This window comes from Mytilus californianus, unplaced genomic scaffold (genome assembly GCF_021869535.1).
Source record: "Mytilus californianus isolate M0D057914Y unplaced genomic scaffold, xbMytCali1.0.p SCAF_2, whole genome shotgun sequence".
NCBI lineage: Eukaryota > Metazoa > Mollusca > Bivalvia > Mytilida > Mytilidae > Mytilus > Mytilus californianus.
Genome location: NW_026262668.1, coordinates 100,953,628 through 100,975,036, shown reverse-complemented (window position 1 = coordinate 100,975,036; position 21,409 = coordinate 100,953,628). Strand labels below are relative to the sequence as shown.

Here is a 21,409-nt window from a genome sequence, read left to right as displayed (position 1 = left end):
TACACATTTGTTTGTAAAATTAAATATGAGCAACAGCCTTACCAAAAAAGATATTTTACTCCCATCAACATCATTGTATAAGAGGTCTTGCAGCAAAATAAGTTTTAGAGTTAAGCCATGACTTATATCTAATAATTAATGACAAGATCTCAAAAAGAGATTATTTTGGCAGGTTTTTATTCAGTTTCTCCTTAAATGCAAGAAATTAAAGACCTGAAACAAAAAAGTGAGACAAAATTCAAAAGTTAATACTGATGTTTGACAGATTAATGTCTTTGGACATCTAAAGAATTATAAATGATAGCTTTATGGTAGTTTTGGATTGTTAAATTCACGGGAACAAAAGTAACCTCCTCCTTTAAACAATTTTTAGCAGAATATTTAGATTCTGAGAACACTTGAACCAGAGTGCCAATGATGACATATTTGATGCATTGGTAAAAAAGTGATTAAAGCAAAAACCTATCCTGCTACAAGAAGAAACACATTTAAAAATGTAAAAAGTGAATGGCATTTTGCTATATAAGGTAACACATCTTCTTTTCATCTTGATCTTGTATACCAATTTATTATTTTTTAGCTATGCCAGGTCTTTCTCAGGAAATGAAACATAAGACATTACTTGATGAACTTACATTCTGGATGGTGAAGTATGAATTCCCACAGAAAATGGTTACATTACTTCTTAGTCTGCTACCTGATGACAATTATAAAGTAAGGATAATTCTCTCATATTTTAGCCTGGTTTCTATGAATAGAAATTTTTTAAACTGCTAGAAGTATTGAAAAATGAATATCTATTCATTTAATAAATTCTTATATACATTTAATTCCATATACTTGAAACTTCACAAAATGATCTATACACATTTGAATTATAGTGGCTGTATTATGCTCAATGGGAGGACATCTTTTGAATTTAGGGTAAATAGGTCAAAGGTCAAGGTTGCAGCAGCTATAAATAGTGCCAAACTCTTGGTTTCCAGATCTCTTGAACCATATGTCCAAGCAATGGGATTGGTAAGACCTCTAGTGATTTTTTGGTTGATAGGTTAAAGGTCATGGCCACAGCAGCAATTGATAGACTGAAATTTGGGCAAAATTTTGTTTTTTACATATTGTCTTTTGAACCATATGTTCAAGTTTTACCGTATATGATTTGGTAATTCCCCATGAGATGGCCTTTTTGGATTTTGAGGTAGTGAAATTTCAGAAATTATTGTGAGGTTTTTATTAATGCGAATAATGCGACTTGTGATTTTCGCAATAACAAGAACTCGCATTCTGATATCTGATACATATATCTGTAAATTTTCCTGAAATTGCAATAACTAATTCCTCATTTTAGTCCATTCTTCAAAATCGCAATAATGAATGTATGCAATAATTCTGAATTTACAGTAACTATGTCAAAGTTAAAGGTTACATCAGCAGTTGATAGACTGAAATTGAGGTTAAACTTTTGTTTTTTGGAAAATGACGCTATCAGCGGCATGTTTCCGATACCATTGACCAGAACTTACGGAAGTCGATTATTGCCTCCGCCTACCGCACTCGGTTTCATATTTACTATTTTACATACTAACTGGAATCTGCTTGTATTACGCAACACTCGAACAACGTGTTGTAGTCGGTCGGGAACCAGTTTACATACTTTATTTTATTTACCAAAAAGATATCTTGACCTGTCCATATGTTTTTTGTTATTAAATGGTATCTGGAGCTATCCCTTTGTTATATTTTTCATATTTATTCGAGCTTTCACTTTTATGCACATGTCTTACAATCGTAAACAATCGGTATGTATATACATGATAAATAGATCCGTTTTGTTATGGTGTTGGACTTTTAACCCTCCAATGATCAGCAATCGCTAGACAAAATAGTTCTCCTAAATAATGTCAGCCTTTCATGCCATTTCAACTTTACAATCATTAAAAAAAGTGAAAATCGGAATCATTTTGATATCCATTGGATAGAAACTGGTCTTTATCCAGATTTACGAAGATTTTAAAAATCGGAAATTAGTAATACGGTTATATACACGCGGTGCGTATGAATCTTTGTTTACAAAACATAGCCTGGCATCCTGACCCAATCTAATACTTCGTCGAGCAGTTGGCCAGGATCCCAGGCTATACAAAACAGGATTTCGGAACGTCTCTAGTTTTTAGATCGTAAGTCACTATAAACTCAAACTGAAAGTAAACAGTTGTTTGTAAGACGCAGGTTTACTCACCATAAACAAGCTGATATTTCAGTATGGCATATATTTTAGGTTAAAGACGGTCTCATTCATTTAAAAAGCATTTTGAAAGTAGACGATGGGATTATTTCAGGTTTGGGGAACGAGTAAATTATCACAAAGTTCATTTCTTGACGACCTCATAATTTCATCATGTCGATGGTACAAATCGATTTTTACTGTTTACTGTCGCTTCTCATGTTTTGTATTTAAACGGTCGTTTATTTTTAAACCCGAACCAGGCATATGCATTCTGTAATTGTGCAAATCTTCGTTCTTTGGTCAATTGGCTTATGAATAGTTGTATCAATTTCAACTCTTACATTATTTTTTTTTTAAATATATTTGCATTACACATGCAATGGCAGTACCTTTCCAATTACTATTTATGTGTTGTGTCTAAATTAAAGTTGTAACACTTTATAGTGACTGGAAAGGGTAGAAAAATTCATCAGATGAGAAAAGGCTGAAGATACTTCAAACGGCACCGAATCATTAGATATTGACTCTTATAAAAAGAAACTGAGATTTGGATAGTTCCACTTCAAGGTAGAAATGTTTATCTCTTGTGAAATGAAATAAAAAAAATATTGTAACACTGTAGTTAATTAATAAAGATACTATTATGTGTATTTCTGTATTGGCCTTATTATTGGTTCTCGACCAGCAGTCAAACGGCACCGAATCATTAAATATTGCATCTTATAAAAGGAAACTGAGATTTGGATAGTTCCACTTCAAGGTAAAAATGTTTATCTCTTGTGAAATGAAATAAAAAAATATTGTAAAACTGTAGTTAATTAATAAAGATACTATTACGTGTATTTCTGTATTGGCCTTATTATTGGTCCTCGGCCAGCAGTATTGGCCTTCCGCTTCGCCTCAGACCAATACACCCAAGACATGGACCAATAACAAGGCCAATACAGAAATACTTACGCAATGATATTATAGAATGACAGTATGGTTCAATAGCGGGAATCAGCCCCTCATCTACTTTTTACATAAATATTAACTTCTGGCTTCAACGCTTTGTTCGTCTTGTCTGGAGATCTTGCTGTAGTTCCAGTTCAGCAAGCATTTTAGAGACGTATCCCGTCCATCCTCTTTTGACTTGTAATCTCTGGTGATAGATTTTGCCGCTTGACATTATATCCTTTCAAGCTTGTTTTTTTTTGTTACCGTGTAGGAGTCCCATACTTTGGCTCCATATTAAATTGTAAGATCCATTCCTAAAGATCTAGTTCAATAACTGGAATGCTACCCAAGTTGAATATATGGTGACCCACGAGAACAGCATTATCACTATTGAAATTGTGTTTAATACCATGATTGTTCAATGTCATTAACTTAAATGGAGACAGACATTTGACCTGAAAGACATGAAAGGTGGTGTGGGAGTGCAAAATCAAAAACTAACTGACTATGATATATGGTTAAAGAATGAATATCAATTACATGGGTCAACATGGTCAAGGGCAGAGTTGTTATAAAATAAGAAGTGGTTTCAAGTTTCATATAAAGCGACCTGACTGACATGAAAAAAAAAATCGGAGGAGTATCCCTATTTGTCTAATCTTCAAGGTGAAATAAAACTAGTAAAACAATATTATACTATTGTCTAAATATACAGAAATATAATTTGCTTCAAGTAACAGAAATAACTAGGTCACTAGTAACTTATTTAATGAGTATGTGGGGTATAAGAGCTTGCTAACAACAGGCTCTTCATAATTATTTGGTTTGAAAAGGATACAAGTAGTCTATATTCTTGATTTAGAAAAATGTAATTGCAAGAAAAATATCACATTACTTAGAATACTTTAGATCATTCAGGTAGTCTTTATTTATATGTACAAAAGAACAGCCAGTAGTCATTGGATATTGTAGATCATTCAAATAGTCTTGACCTTTTTATTAGTACAAAAGAACAGCCAGTAGTCATTGGATATTGTAGATCATTCCGGTAGTCTTGACCTATTTATTTATACAAAAAAACAGCCAGTAGTAATTGGATACTGTAGATCATTCATGTAGTCTTGACCTATTCATTTGTACTAAAAAAACAGACACATATACGAATATCAATTATATGCTTACGAGACATGTTGCAATGTTAAACTTATTACGGTATGTGAAAATCAAGACTTGCATAAAAAATATCACAATATTAGAGGCAGTGGTGTCATTTTTCCTCAGAGCTTTCAGCTCTTTGATTGATGAGTTCCTTTAAACCATTTGTCCAACCTTCACCAAACTTATGTGGAGATTGCCGATTTGATTAATGGAGACGTTATTATTTTTTTAGTCAGAAGATAAAAGGTCATGGTCAAAGATCCTATAAAAAGAGTGACAGTTTAGGGAATTTTTTTTTTCCAAAACAATATCTTTTGAGCAATAGATCAGATATTTCCTTATCCTTGTTGGATACCTTTGGGTAAAAAGACACCTTTTGATTTTTAGGTCAAAGCTCATGATAACAGCAGCACTTAATAGCCTGAAATTTTTACAATTCCTTCCCTCCTCACCATTTGACAGAAATTGTCAGCAGACTTTACATTCTTCAATGTACATGACACAAAAACCTATTTCTTCTTCTAAAGACAGAAAAGATCGCAACTCTGATTATGCACCCATGCAGTTTCTGTTATTTTTTCTAATCTTTCTAAACTGAGTTATTATTATCCCATTCTAAAGGAGAGGTACATGTATTCTGGTGTGCTTCTGTATAGTCATCTGTGCATCTGGTGATCCATAAGACTTTGTTTTATGCACTTTTCTCTGCAACTACAGCTCACAACTTCTTGATATATGGTACTTAGTGTTATCTGATTATGCCATATGGTGGATCATGTTTTTCATTCCTTCATTGTTCTACTTCCTGTTTGTTGAAAACTTGTCAGTAGATATAATTAGTGAATGGAAGCTCCCAGTTTATCTTATTAGTTATTTTTATACGACCGCAAACAAATTTTGCGGTCGTATATTGGTATGACATTGGCGTCGTCGCCATCCGGGCGTCGCCGTCATCGTCCGAAGACACATTGGTTTTCGCATTCTAACTTTAGTTTAAGTAAATGGATCTCTATGAAATTTTACCATAAGGTTCAATACCACAAAAGGAAGGTTGGGATTGATTTTGGGGATTATGGTACCAACAGTTAAGGAATTAGGGGCCAAAAAGGGGCAAAAAAACAAGCATTTTTCTAGTTTCCAGACAATAACTTGTGTTCAAGTGTATGGATCTCTCTGAAATTGTACTTCAAGGTACCATACCACAAAGGGAAGGCTGTTATTGAGTTTTGGGGTGATGAATCATAAGGGGGTTCTAAAAATTTTTGGGGGGGGATTTTTTTTCCCTTTTTTTCCTTTTTTTTTCTTTAAATTTTCAATTTTCAATTGGTTATTTCTGATTTATATATAAAAGCAAATAATAATGATATGGTTTGAAAAGGTAGATTAAAATTTTTTAAGTTCTTAGACCACATTCATTCTGTGTCAGAAACCTATGCTGTGTCAAATATTTAATCACAATCCAAATTCAGAGCTGTATCAAGCTTGAATGTTGTGTCCATACTTGCCCCAACTGTTCAGGGTTCGACCTCTGTGGTCGTATCAAGCTGCGCCCCAGCAGAGCATTTTATTTAGGAATATTTTAACGAATGATTCTATAGGTATGGTATCTATTCTGTGTAATCAACTCCCAGAAAATTTAAGACAGATCTTTAAAACTTCACAGGATATACACCCCAAACATTACCTGTAACATCATGGACAAGATTGACAATTTTTGCAGACTTCACCTAAAAAGAATTTCAGTAAATTTTAAAAATGAAATTGCCTAGTATTTGATTCTTTTATTTGAACATGTGTGAAATTTGTTTTAATTGTCATTTTATGCAGATAAATTTGCAGATGGCTTATAAGCATTAAGAGATAATGGGATGACACTTCTTTTAAAAATATAGTTATTTGTATACTTCACATTGAATAGAGTGTATAAAGAAAGTATGCAGTGTTAACATTGAATATATTTGGTAGGAGGAAAACTCATTATAATGTATGGACTTTTGTAGGCCTGAAAAATGACTGAATAGTTCCAAATGATTTAAGATATATCACTTCTATACCTTAAATAATGCTATATATTAGTAAACTTTCGTCAGTTTATGTCAATAAAGTCACACATTGATATTACTGTAAAAGCTATAATTTTCTCAACTTATTTCAGGAAGCATTTACCAGAGCATTTATCAGACATTATAGTAGAATGACCCTGGTTCTAATTAATGGTCTAAACAGACCAGCTATATCTAATAGAGTAGTCCACATTAGTGTCCAGTTGTTCAGTAATGAGGTGCTTGCTGTAAAAATGGTGGAGGAATATAACTTGCTATACATACTGATAGTTAGTCTGACAAACATGTTGGAGAGTATATTGACAGAGAGTTCTCTACAAGGTTAGTATTTCAAAGGGTAGAAACAAGGAATTATTTGAATCTGGAATAATTTTGAATTCTGGAAAATTGATTAGAAATGTATGATGAAAACTAACCCAACTAAATAGGGTTAGCCATGCGTGCATGGCTAAGGTTAATTTTACTTTCACTATCATTTCAGTATGAACTAACTAACCCCCCTTAGCCATGCGCGCATGGCTAACCCTATTTAGTTGGGTTAGTTTTCATCATATATTTCTCATCAGTTTTCCAGAATTCAAAATTATTCCAGATTCAAATAATTCCTTGTTTAGAGGTAAGTTACAGTTTTATTTCACTAGTATTACTGATTTATAAAGTGATTAGTTACATGTTAATGAAATATAAATTTGTTGATTCTTTGATGTGTAGTCTGTACATTGATGTATGTTAGATGGAAAGTCAAAATAATTTCACTTGATTTTTCAATTTTTAGTAAAATGATACACTGGTTTCATACAGATATTCATTCTTAGGTCATGAATTCATAGTAGATTATGTAGCATATTGAATTCCTTGTAGTGAGTTAAATATTCTGATTGAGTTTGGAGAACATTTTATAGTATTTTTTTCTTCATTTCAGATACACAATCCAATTTTCACATGGTTGTTGACTGTGCAAACATAGCCATGAAGGAGCATTGCTACTGGCCAATCGTTAGTGATCTCATTAATCTGTTTTCTCATAAAGCAATTACAATAAAGTTTTTATCAGATACAAGACTGGTCACTATGTGGTTGGATCTTTTGAGCTACCTTCAGGGGATGAACCTGAACAATAGAGAACTCAGTCAGCATGTTGAATTTGAATCAGAAACATATTATGCAGCTTTCTCCGCTGAGTTAGAAATGGCATCCTCACCAATGTGGTCACTAATCTCACACTGTAAATTAAAGGTTAGTGTATAGATACAATTGTTTGTTATACACCGTTAATAAATAATGATTGTGACCTATCAAAACACAGGGTTAAGAATCATTTGCAGAACAGCAAGCTCTCTTGTCCTATAAATGTTGAACCTGTTAAGGATGACCTCCACAAAGACACATTAGAATTAAATTCTCCAAAAAATTCATGTAACTTCATTTTTATAGAAAAAAATCAAAGGGATATAAAATAAAATCTTGTTCAATATTAGAAAATCCATAGTCATACTCAAAGAGTCATGAAATAGTGTCTTAAATCTTAAATTTCTCGTAATCATTTAAGATACATGAAATGTGGTCTTGTTCAACCTAAAGCCATCCATAAATATCAATATACATAGGAATATATGTAGAAAATAATTTACTCCCCTGCATTGAAGAGCAGTGAAATATACAGAACAGACAATTCACTCATCCACTTGTTTATAGATATGTGGCCATTGTGGATTCCTAACTTTTGTTTTGGTGTACTAATTGCTTTTTATTCACAGACCCCCATTTAGTACTTCTGACTAAAAAATGACAAGATAAAAAAAATATTTATGTCTCAACCAAGGCTTCCAAAACGGCCATATATGCCGGACATTTGTATAATGTCCGGTAAAAGTCCGGCTGGGCAAAGCATGAAACGGTCATCTACTTTTTAGTTTTCAAGGCTTTAAGGGTGTCTTCCCGATTGTCCCACTTTTTAAAATTACAGGTAAAAAAGAAATGAAATTTTGTGGGACAATCGGGAATTTTTTTATGTGGGACAATTGGGAAGCTTGAATGTGGGACAATCGGGAATTGTTTTGATAGTGATAAATTTGTTTGTATAGGATGTAGAAGGAATATTTACAGGTAAACAATCAGTGTAAATCATAAAATATGAAATAAAGATGAACAAAAAATCATGAATATTTATTTTGCACAGAATAGGTACAATTGAAGTATCATCAAACATAGAATATAATATTAAGTAAAAAAATATCACATATCAATTTTTCATCATCAAACATAGAATATAATATTAAGTAAAAAAATATCACATATCAATTTTTCATCCTGTCTTGTGCAAAGTCATTTATTTTTAGTTAATACCAGGCCAAGTTATTCATTTTCAAAATCCTCCTCCCCTCTCCCTTTCGAAATCAAATGGTCGTCCCCTTATTGAAAGCTAATGGGAGAACGTCATCAATAGTCTTAGAAAAGTATGATCATAAACAGCATTACCGTAAAAACTAAGATTCTACTGGTACAGCATGTTTTACTACCTTACTGTATTTTGTAGAAAGTCTTTAAGAAAAGGATTATACATTCTGTATATGCCTGTCCCAAGTCAGTATCGTGACGGTATTTAAGTGGTTGTCGTTGGTTCATGTTTGTCATAACTTTTTTGGTAAATTGTTTAGTTATTTTGGCTGTTAGTTTTCTCAAATGAATTATTTAAAATTTTCCATATCGTGGCATTTTATAGCCGACCATACGGTATGGGCTTTCTCATTGTTAAAGGCCGTACGGTTGCCTATAAATGCTTACTTCCACATCTCCTTATTTTTATATTATACAACTAGTATTACATAAAATTAACATTATCAATGTTCCATGTAAATGAGGTAAAGTCAGATTAACTCTGCCACAAAGACATGTACACCCTGCTACCATTCCATACACCAAAAGTATTCGACCTACTACTTATAGCATCTGAGATACGGACTTGACCACTGAAACTTAACCTTGTTCATAGATCCATAAAATGAGGTCGAGGTCATGTGAACGATGATGTCTGACGGACATGTAGACATTGCAAGGATACCATATATTAGTAACCAAGTATAGTTATCCTGGAACTTATGATAAATGAGACATTCAAATGACGAAAACAAGCTATACAGTTCTTAGCAGTCAATAAAACCATGAAAATGAAGTCAAGGACAATGATTATATGACAGACGGAAACTTCGTAACACAATGGATCTATATACAAAATATGAATCATCCGATTCCTCTACCCCCTGAAATACAAAGCTTTACAAATAGTTAATGGTGTTACCGTCACCATCAGATTGTATTCTGTATGATAAAGAATCTTGTGTAAATGGCATCTGACTTCACTGGTAAAAGTGCAAAGACTAGTGGAAACATCTCTCCATCAACAAGTGCGTGTATAGTGTACAGCGTAATTAAGTTTACACTTTTCTTTAAATTGCATGCATTATATCTTTATTTTTGTTTTAACTTTAGAAAAAAATTAATTAAAATCATAGTATTGATATTTGTTTTATATAAATAAACGTAACCTTATAGATATAATTCATAAATGTTATATTATTTACTCAAAAGTGCATTAATCTGATGATATACAAAAAAAAAATCATATTTTATGCTTTTTTAAAATTTATATTAAATAAAAGTTTGAACATGCAATAATTAATTCTTGTTTATTTAGCAAAACAAACAATATATACCTTGTTTATTTAAGAATATTTTACTTCATAAAATAATGTGGGACAATCAGAACTTTTCATGTGGGACAATCAGAACTCTAAAATTTTAAAAAGTGGGACAATCGGGAATAAACCGCTTTAAGAGACGGTCAATTTAACATAGTTCGCGATCTTTTTGACCCAATGTTTTACCTTTAACAGCCACACATTTCCGGTCATAAAAGTGACATGATCATTAAGTACTATCAAAACAACCCCTACTTTAATACCTTCTCATTTTAATCAAGGCTATTTAGTTGTCAAACAGCTGAAATTTACCTGTTCAGGTGACAGGTAAACTATTTTGAACCGGACATTGATCGGTCTATTCAAAGTTATTTTCTTACATTTCAGCGGTTTGCATCTAATTAATTTAGTCAAAAAGATTTAAATTATCAGAAATACGTTTACAAATATGATTTGATGAAAAAATTAAAAAGGTGAAAATGAAAATTCGTCATAACGTTTGAACCCAGAGACATGTCTCTGTTTGAACTAGTACACGTGTGCGCATGTGCCCAGGTGTGAAATTTAATTATGCATCCTAATTTCTTCAAAAAATGCTTAAATTGTCATTGATACCTTTATCTCACATTTATTTCGAATATTTTCTTGAAGAAATAACGTAGAAAGAGCTACTTCCACTCATTCACGCTTTGCAAACGTACACGGAATTTACGTATCCGTCTCTGGTCCATGTTTTACCATTGTCAAGATCCGGTATAAAACGAAAGTAAAGTTTTTGACAACGTTATTTTGCACAAATAAAGAGTCTAAGGCAGATATAAGTACGCTGATGTTGCACACTTCGAATGATGCACTGCCAATTTAACAGTTTACGTCAGAACTTCGAATTTGAATCAAAGAAAGTTTAATATCGTTTTTTTTTAATGTCAATCATTGGGATGGCCAACTCGGCAACTGATTACCATATAATTGCCTTTTGTTTATTTAGTCTTAACGGATTAAAATCGGGATAATACATAAAATGTCCGGCTGGCTAAAAAAAATTTTGGAAGCCCTGGTCTCAACCATCATCAGGATCGTTGAACCAAGCATGGCATACACTCACTGGTCAATATTTGGAACATACAATTTTACCATTTTTGCATTGAAGATGTTGAGTTGACTTTGGTTATAAACAGATGTTATATGATAGAAATAATGGGAGAATACGGTCATAATTAACTTAATTTTTACAAAATTAAGCCATAAGATTTTTTAATTTTCTAAAAAGACTACAGACAGTACACATGGAGTACTGAAACTTGACATTATTATTCATCACTTCTAGAATTTGTGTCACATACAAAAAAGAAAACCCTACAGTGAAGGTCATTGTAAAAAAATTAGCTTAACTTAGTCACTCCTGTGTATGTACAAAAATCCTTTCCTCTCTCTTACTTTCAAACCCCTTAGAGTTGGGTAATGAAACTTGGCATAATTATTATTACTAGAAAGTGTGTTCCGTACTAGGATGAAAATTCTGCAGGGAAGGTCATTGGAAAAAAGAAGTTCAACTTTGACATGTACAAAAATTATTTCTGCTCTCTATCTTAAAACCCCTTGCAGTTTGTGGATGACATCTGAAAATTTCTGCTTTCCATTGGCATAAGCTATGTTTAAATCAAAGCTCCTATTACAATTAACTTGTTTACTTGAGTGGGGCCCTCAGTGATTACTCCCATCACTATCCTCTGGTTTATCTCTTAAGAAGTATGTTCCGAGTTCATGTTTGATAGCATATTGTGATGATAATTGATTTCATAGTTTTGACAAATTCTGCATACAAGGCTATAGGAAATTTGTTTTCTGTTGCTCTTAATTCTATGGTTTACTTATACAAATAAAATTTCCCAAATCTTCAATAAACATTAATACAGTATACATGGCTAAAATTTCTTACCCATGAAACAACACGTAACAATGAAAAAGTATTTAAAAATGAGTATAGAATTTAATTTGTTGTTCAAATGGTAGAACAGGACTATCAGAATTAATTATCATAAGATCTTTTACAGGATTCTCCAGAGTTGACAAAATCTATGATAAAGACATGTCTGAATGCACTACAGGATTGGTACGATGCTATCAACTGTAAAGATTCTATAAAGGTTAGTTATTAAAAAGTATGATAAAGACATGTCTGAATGCACTACAGGATTGGTATGAAGCTATCAACTGTAAAGATTCTATAAAGGTAAGTTAACAAAATCTATGATAAAGACATGTCTGAATGCACTACAGGATTGGTATGATGCTATCAACTGTAAAGATTCTATAAAGGTTAGTTAACACAAAGTATGATAAAAAGATGTCAGAACACACAGCATGTATAGTGCTACAATGTTTCAATGCAAACACTAAATAAAGATAAGTTAACAAAGACTTTGCAAAAGACATGTCTGAATGTTCCAAAAAATTCATAAAATGCTATCAACTGTTAAGATTTTGTTTAAACAATAACTTAACGAAATATATGATAATATATGCATGAACCCACCACAGGATTGTTGTGATGTTACCTAATGTAAACATTGTGTAAAGGTTTCAAATAAACATCATTATAAATACTATACCACACCAGCTATATCAACATTGAAATTTGTTATTGCTTATCTTCAATGATTTTAATGCATATTTGATATTAGAAATCAATGTGTATCAAATAAAGGCTTGTATAGTCCACGGTTTTATTCTCCAAAATTAAACCTGCCAGACGGTTGCGGACTATAGAGTACGATAACAAATAAGAGAAAAAATTCGATTTCGTGAGGTAGTTTGTTTACATTCCGCCATGTTTGTTATTGGTATTGTAGAGGACGCTCATCATTTTCAAAACTAATAATTTTACCTAATCCATATCAATATGTTATTTTTATTCAATATCAAATATATACTGATAAATTTAAAAATTAAATGCTTCACTACAAATTTCTCGTTTCTTTACACTGCATTGCTTAAAATAAACTGGAATCTACTTGAATTTAACGGAACGAAAAAAGTATAAGGGTCAACCAAGAACCAGTCTACGATGTATAAACTACAAAACGTAATCGGTTATTCGTTCCGTTTTCGTGTTTCATACTGCAGGGTTTTCATTAAGAGCCGGCACCCGGCGGAATGTCGCCGTTTCAAAAGACGGAAATCGCCGGTTCAAATGCTTAAACAAAAAATATTTTTGAAGAGAATAAAATAAAAACAAAGTTTTATTAACCTTTTGTCTCATGGAGTTTTTAGTTTAATAGATTTTTCAAAAACGATGGCTTTTTATAACCGACTGGACCATTTTGTCTGACTGAAAGTAAACTTAAAATCGGCGTCAGTAAGACGTTTGCCTGCATTCAAATACAATCTTCAATCAATCGCTTGAATGATCAAGATTGTCAATGGTAAAATCAAGAGAGATATTGAAATAAAAACGTATGTTATCAATGGATAACTCATGAGAAACCAAAATTAAAAAGTTTTAGAAGGCAATTTTTTAAATTGCATGTCAATAAATTAATGAAACTGAATGAAATGAAAGACCAAAAGTAAATGATTTCTTTACCAGCAAAAAGACAAAATCATTGGAACCATTTACAGGTAAAACTTTTTATTTGAAGTTATTAAATTTCAAAGAAGCCTTAGAAGGTCTGTACAGTCTCATGTTTATATAAATGAGGCCTGCCCAAGCTTGCCGTCTATGCCCTTTTTATAATGTAACAAGTATTTCATTATTACCACCCTTTAACTCTTGGGAAGGGAAGGGGGTTGAAAATAGTGCCTAGGCTAGGAGGGGTGCTGGCCATTTTTTTTTGGACCTTTTCTCTTCAGTTTGTAGTATATAGTTCCAGGTTTATCATTGCCCATTTGTTGTGGATGGGGCCATCACAGAAGCCTAGGATAGGAGGAAGGCTTCCCATTTTTTATACGACCGCAAACAAATTTTGTGGTCGTATATTGGTATGACGTTGGCGTCGTCGTCGTCGTCGTCGTCGTCGTCCGGCGTCGTCGTCGTCGTCCGGCGTCGTCGTCGTCCGAATACATATTGGTTTTCGCACTCTAACTTTAGTTTAAGTGAATGGATCTTTTTGAAATTTGACCATAAGGTTAAATACCACAAAAGGAAGGTTGGGATTGATTTTGGGGGTTATGGTACCAACAGTTAAGGAATTAGGGGCCAAAAAGGGGCCAAAAATGAGCATTTTCTAGTTTCCAGACAATAACTGTGGAACGGTGTATGGATCTCTCTGAAATTATACTACAAGTTTCCATACCACAAAGGGATGGTTAGGATTTGCTTTGGGGGGTTATGGCTCAAACCGTTTAGGAATTAGGGGCAAAAAAGGGGGAAAAACAAGGTTGTCCTGGTTAATGGACAAATACTTTAGTACAAAACATAATTTAAAGCAGTGTAAGGGAGATAAATCAAATACATCATTGAAATTATCTCCCTTACACTGCTTTTAAATTATGTATAAAGTAATGGTTAATGAACAATAAAGATAATCTAAAACAGTGTAAGGGAGGTAATCCAAATACAACGTTTTGGTTACTTCCCTTACACTGCTTTTAAATTATGTTTAAAGAAAATAGATTAAGTTAGCACTATGGTAAATTTAAATGGGTAATTATGGTTGCCAACTCCATTGGAAATTTGAATTGAGATTATGACCATATCTTGAGGGAAAGAATTTTTTTTGGGGAAAAAGGGGGGGGGGGGATAAAAAGAAATTGTGGGGGGTCAATTTTTTCTCATTTCAGATTTCAGAAATTTAAAAGAATTATTCTTCAAATATTATTTTTTTTTCAAATTTCAAATATTGAAAAATTTCAAGAAGTAATCTTTAATTGCACAGTATGGCGCATTAGATTTGTAAAATCTTTGATCACATTTATTTAATTGTTATGCCGAATCTAACAGTGTATTTAGATTTTTAATTTTGGGTCCAGTTTTCAAATTGGTCTACATTAATGTCCAAAGGGTCCAAAATTAAACTTTGTTTGATTTTAGCAAAAATTTAATATATGAGGTTCTTTGATATGCTGAATCTAAACATGTATTTAGATTTTTGATTTTTGGCCCAGTTTTCAAGTTGGTCCAAATTGGGGTCCAAAATTAAACTTTGTTTGATTTCAACAAAAATTGAATATATGGGGTTCTTTGATATGCTGAATCTAACCATGTATTTAGATTTTTTATTTGTGGACCCCGTTATCTAATTGGTTCATATTGAGGTCAAAAGGGTCCAAAATTAAACATTGTTTGATTTCATCTAAAATTGAATTATTGGGGTTCTTTGATATTCCAAATCTAACCGTGTATTTAGGTTTTTAATTTTGGGTCCTGTTTTTTAAATTGGTCTACATTGAGGTCCAAAGGGTCCAAAATTAAACTTAGTTTGATTTTAACAAAAATTGAATTCTTGGGGTTCTTTGATTTGCTGAATCTAAACATGTGTTTAGATTTTTGATTATGGGCCCAGTTTTCAAGTTGGTCCAAGATAGGGTCCAGTATTTAAACTTTGTTTGATTTCAACAAAAATTGAATATATGGGGTTCTTTGATATGCTGAATCTAAACATGTATTTAGATTTTTGATTATGGGCCCAGTTTTCAAGTTGGTCCAAATTGGGGTCCAAAATTAAACTTTGTTTGATTTCAACAAAAATTGAATATATGAGGTTCTTTGATATGCTGAATCTAACCATGTATTTAGATTTTTTATTTGTAGGCCCCGCTATCAAATTGGTTCATATTGAGGTCAAAAGGGTCCAAAATTAAACTTTGTTTGATTTCATCGAAAATTGAATTATTGGGGTTCTTTGATATGCCAAATCTAACCGTGTTTTTAGATTTTTAATTTGGGTCCCGTTTTTTAAATTGGTCTTCATTGAGGTCCAAAGGGTCCAAAATTAAACTTAGTTTGATTTTAACAAAAATTGAATTCTTGGGGTTCTTTGATATGCTGAATCTAAACATGTGTTTAGATTTTTGATTATGGGCCCAGTTTTCAAGTTGGTCCAAGTTGGGGTCCAAAATTAAACTTTGTTTGATTTTAACAAAACTTGAATATATGGGGTTCTTTGATATGCTGAATCTAACCATGTATTTTGATTTTGGACATTGGACCATAATAGGTAAATTAAAAAAATTCAAGTTCTTAGACCACATTCTTTCTGTGTCAGAAACCTATGCTGTGTCAAATATTTAATAACAATCCAAATTCAGAGCTGTATCAAGCTTGAATGTTGTGTCCATACTTGCCCCAACTGTTCAGGGTTCGACCTATGCGGTCGTATTAAGCTGCGCCCCAGCGAAGCATTTTATTATTTATAGTTGGACCTTTGGCTGTCCACTCAAGTTTTACTGAAAAAGTAGGTAGGAGGGTAAATGCCAAGGCTAGGGAAAAGGCTCTGTTTATTTTTTTCAGTTATAATTTTCCCCTTGCTGACCATTAGCCCACTCGTTGAAAAAAGTACCAATGTCAGGATGGGTCCTGCCTCAGTTTGATTTTTTTTTACATTAACCTATCTCGAATGGAAGCCTTTGTTAAAAGTGCTGGCTAAGAAGGGGTGGACATTTTCCCACTTCAGCATATATGTCCTTTCCCAGGTTTGCATGTTTTTATTGAAATATAGAACACATGAAAATAATATTTCTTTTCTGGATCAAAACTGAAATTGTCAGATTTTGCAGATGACATATATACATGTAGGTCTTTACATAAATATAAGAAGATGTGGTATGAGTGCCAATGAGACAACTCTCCATCCAAGTCACAATTTGTAAAAGTAAACCATTATAGGTCAAAGTAAGGCCTTTAACACGGAGTCTTGGTATTAATAGTTTATGCTGACCCTCCGTTGCTTTCTTACTTTTTGCGAAATCTGGCAATACAATAACAATTAAGATTATTTTTGATATATTTTTATTTGTCTTATTTTAATACGCAATATCACAAGATTGACCTTACAAGCTAAAAAAAAAGATAACATTCTTATGAAACCCCATTTTTTATGTACTTGTAAATAGCTTGAAAATGCCTCAGAGTGCACCATTTTCAATGTAAGTTCAAAAAAAATTTTTGGGGGGCAAGCCCCCCCTGACCCCCACTTTTTGATCAGCCACTTCAAATTACTAAACAGCCTGTTCATTGAAAAGTTATTGAAAGCCCTGTACTGACGCATGCGTTTTGTTTTAGCTTAAGATCCTTTAAACATTAATGTGATAGATATATTAAACATTGTTTTACACAAGGCTAGAACTGTTTTACTTTCAAAGTTGTTTTCTAGTGATATCTATCAAGTACAGATTTTCAGTACACTCTCATCGTATTTATTTTCTTTTACACCTGCTATTCAAACTTCCAGTTTAAACATACACAAGTTTCTAAATTGTTTTGAGTGATTTTGACTTATTTTAACACTCTTGAAGTGTTCTAGAATCATTTACAAGCAGTTTCAACTTCTATTTGATGATGCAAAACAGGTTTTTCCATGAAAATACCACAAACGACCACACACAATTTGAAATTACCGGAAATTCATTAGACATTTTCTATCAGTTACAAAAAGTTTTTTTACCTGAAATTTAGTGGCGAGAAGGGGGGTGCGGACAATGTACCAGTGCAAACTATACAAGCCCAATTACGTTACTGGTACATAAAAAAAAAAAAAAAAAAAAAAACACCAAAAAAGTGTAATAATGAAGTGAAATGATGAATAAACAGAAAAAATGTTTCCTTATAAAGGTTAAACTTGACAGAAATATGAAATAATTCAACAAGTAGATAGAAAATGTATTAAAATGTTATGTCTTATTTCAGCCGAATCCGTACCAGTTGACATTCCATCTGCCCTTACATAGATATCTAGCCTGCTTTATGGTGCAAGGGATACAGATTCAGGGACTCCATCTCAAAGATATACCTTTAACAGAGAAAATGTTAAAAACCTTATTGATACACCCTCTGCAGATACAGGTATTAGTTGAATGTCATTGCTTGGTATACTATACTTCTAGTAGCTTTGGCATTAAATAACTTTCATTAGTCTGTCTAGATCAAATAAGTTTATAGTATACATTTACTTACAGTTTATCTCTTCCACATATATTATACCTGGTTAAATTAATATAATCAGAGTTTACCAATACAACCATGAAAAATGCAATACTGAGAAGATGGAAAGTAAATGAAATGATAAAATTATCTAAGATAATGCGAAATGATAAGTCAAAAATATAGTGCATCTTGGTTGATAATGCTGGAAAATGTACAATTGCATTATTTTGTTCTCTCTTGAGTTCATAGTGGTAGAACTTAAATTTAATACTTTTGTACATGTGTCCCAAATCTATAACATAAATAAACCTTAACCAATTCTCAATGCTGTGCTATTTTAGGTTTTTCACAAGTTAAGCAGATTCTTTCTTATATTGGTGAGGATTTATTCCCCCTGTTTATCCCCATAATAGCGAAATTTGAAGTGTCGAGTCTGTAACTTTAGTATACACTATCAGATTAATTAATTTTTTAATGTAAACAAATCTTATTAACCACATAGCAGAGATCTAGTCCATTTTGTTCAATTTTCTTTGCAGAGGCTTTCTAATCATGTTGACAGTTGAATTACTACAATAATGTAAAATTAAATGTGTTCCCCATTAGGAATTTCTAAACAAGATGTTGAAAATATCCAAATTTGAGGTCTTCATTCAATTATTATTAGTTTGCCATAAACAGACATGTCTGATGTTGACTGCTATTCCCTTCACTGTAAAGATAATACAGAATTACTTCTGTTTGAGTTATTCTTCCACCTTTTGACACTCCAGGATATGATGTTTATACACATGTGATTTCTCTATAATTAATTACAGGTTGGAATTGCTGAAATATACAGCCAAATGTGGGTTAGAAATGGATTACAGATCAAAGGTCAAGCTATGACCTATATACAATGTCATTTCTGTTACTCAATGGTAGATGCAGACCTATATTTAATGCAGGTAATTGTGAAATGTTTTTTGTTTGATCAGTGGTCAAAATACATCGGAAAAGAATAAGTCAGCATTATATAAACATGATTTACTAAGAAAGAAGAAACAGCACTTTTCTAGTTGTTTTATATCTGGACAGTTTATAGGAAGGTCTTCAGTGATGAATTACAGATCTTTCATGTAACAAAAAGATTAAAACTGTCCCTTATGTTGAAATTATTTGATATAGTGCAGTATATATGTAACACTATCAAACGTGTCAATCACCCAAAACCTGACTGTCTCACTGAAACATGTCCATTTCACTCAAGTATGTCCTTTTTAAATTCAAATCTCCCCCTAACATGTCAGAGTATTGTCCTTGCTCAAACATGTTCGTATTATTACCTTACCAAAAATAGTCTTTTATCGTTAAATTGTCCTCTGTGACATCAATAATGTCTGTCCTCTAATAATAAGTTTTGTTTGTACTTCAACATACAATTTTATTGGCAAGTTGTCTTATCTGTATGTTTTTTTGGTTGAGAATATGATATAATTTGAAATAGTGAGTAAAACTACTTTTAAGCGTACAAAATGTTTGGATAGTTGTTTGTTTGTATGAATGAAGTCGTGTGCATTTCATTGATAAATTGACAATAATGGAATTGAGCATGTGATGTTGCTGCACTGATATATGACATCATTGCCTAATATTTTCGAGTATCAAGTCCTGTCCATGATCTTAAAAATTTAGGCAGTAAGATCAAAGGGAAAATGAACAAATTGCTGATAAACAACAGTATTGTCTATTCAATTTATACTTTTTAGTAAAAGTTGAATTTCTACTTCCTATCCTTCTTTTTGTAAATAATTGGGAAGGACAAAGTACAACTTGGTGCTAATTTTGCCCTGTAAATTGACTGAAATAAAATAATGGATGATAGTATTATTGGATACATTTTTAATATGCTAAGTTTATGCCTTTACTGTCTTTTCATGGTGATATTACAAACAGATGGCTCATATTTTAAAAATAAAACAAAATTGTTTCATTAAAGTAAATAGATGCATCATTTAATTCTGCGAGAAAATTTAATATACAATTATTTGAAGGCTTATGCTTGTCTGCTTATTTCATAGTTGTTTTCCAGGGTTCACTTTCTTATATAGTAAACACAAATAAAATTTATTATTCCAGATTTGTGCTTGTAAACTTGATCCAGATTACTTTGTAAGAACAGTTTTAGAAAGGTAAGACAACTTCTGTTTAAATTTACTGTGACTACTGGACTGTAAGTGTTTCACTCTTTGTTATATAAATGTCCATTCAAAAATGTAAAGGTGGTAATTTTTGAATTTCTATTTAATTGACAAAATCATTCTTGTATGTTTTCAATTTTCAAATGTATTTTTATCTAAAAAAAAAGTGAATTCATACCAAATTCAGAAATGTTCACTGTCACCTGGAAGAGCATTAAAACCCACAAATGATAGTAATCATAAAAGGAGAAGGGATGATTAGAACTTATTATTTTGCCCTTAAACATAGTACAGTACATTCTTTCGAAACTGTGCTTATATTATTGATAAATGACTTTGATAATTTAGGCTGGTCACTTTACTGCTGTAATTTCAAGAGTGATGTCACTGTGGCATCCTAAACATGTCAAAATAGACAGATTATTAATGTCGCTGTGACATCATAAAAATGTCCCAAAGGATAGATTTGACCAAAACAAATTTTTACATTTTACATTTTACATTTAGTTTTTTGTAGCATTAAATATGAACAGTGTGCCTTACTCAAAAGTTTGTTGGACTCTCATCACATCTTTGTACAATACATCTAGATTTCTGTTTTTTAAATGGCTGTTTCCCATATTTTAAATAATAATAGAAAGATCTCAAAATTAAGCAAAGTACAATGAGTAATATGTGTTGATAACAATTTATGAACTATAGTCTTTTATTTATAGGAGGAAAGCTAACTGTAGGATAGAATTTTTTATTTAATTTTGTCTGTTGTTTTAAAGGGCCAGTGAATCACATCAGTAATTGTGTTGGGCTATATTTCAATGTAATATCAATGTACAAGTGTCTATATGTTATTTGTCTTCCAGGTTCCATATAGACAATTGGTTATCCTACTCCACCACACCACCTCCTATGAATGTGAAGCTTGAAGGAGACCATGAAACAGCTATGGTAGATGCTGTATTGACCTACTTTAGTACATTGTTAGGAATCAGGACATATCTAGGTATTATATCTAGTTCAGTTGAGCATGAATGCAGTCTTTTAAATGTAATCTACTGTGGATTAAT

At 32.2% G+C, this 21,409-nt stretch overlaps 1 protein-coding gene across 1 annotated transcript in view; it reads left to right on the top strand.

Moving 5' to 3' along the window:
• LOC127730583 (E3 ubiquitin-protein ligase UBR3-like) overlaps positions 1-21,409 on the top strand; it is a 110,338-nt gene that overhangs the window by 7,271 nt on the left and 81,658 nt on the right. Inside the window, exons 6-13 of the mRNA XM_052239035.1 lie at positions 581-714; positions 6,477-6,705; positions 7,307-7,620; positions 12,137-12,229; positions 17,929-18,084; positions 18,984-19,112; positions 20,284-20,336; positions 21,206-21,345. Coding sequence (XP_052094995.1) covers positions 581-714; positions 6,477-6,705; positions 7,307-7,620; positions 12,137-12,229; positions 17,929-18,084; positions 18,984-19,112; positions 20,284-20,336; positions 21,206-21,345 — 1,248 coding nt within the window. The remainder of the gene's footprint in view (positions 1-580; positions 715-6,476; positions 6,706-7,306; positions 7,621-12,136; positions 12,230-17,928; positions 18,085-18,983; positions 19,113-20,283; positions 20,337-21,205; positions 21,346-21,409) is intronic.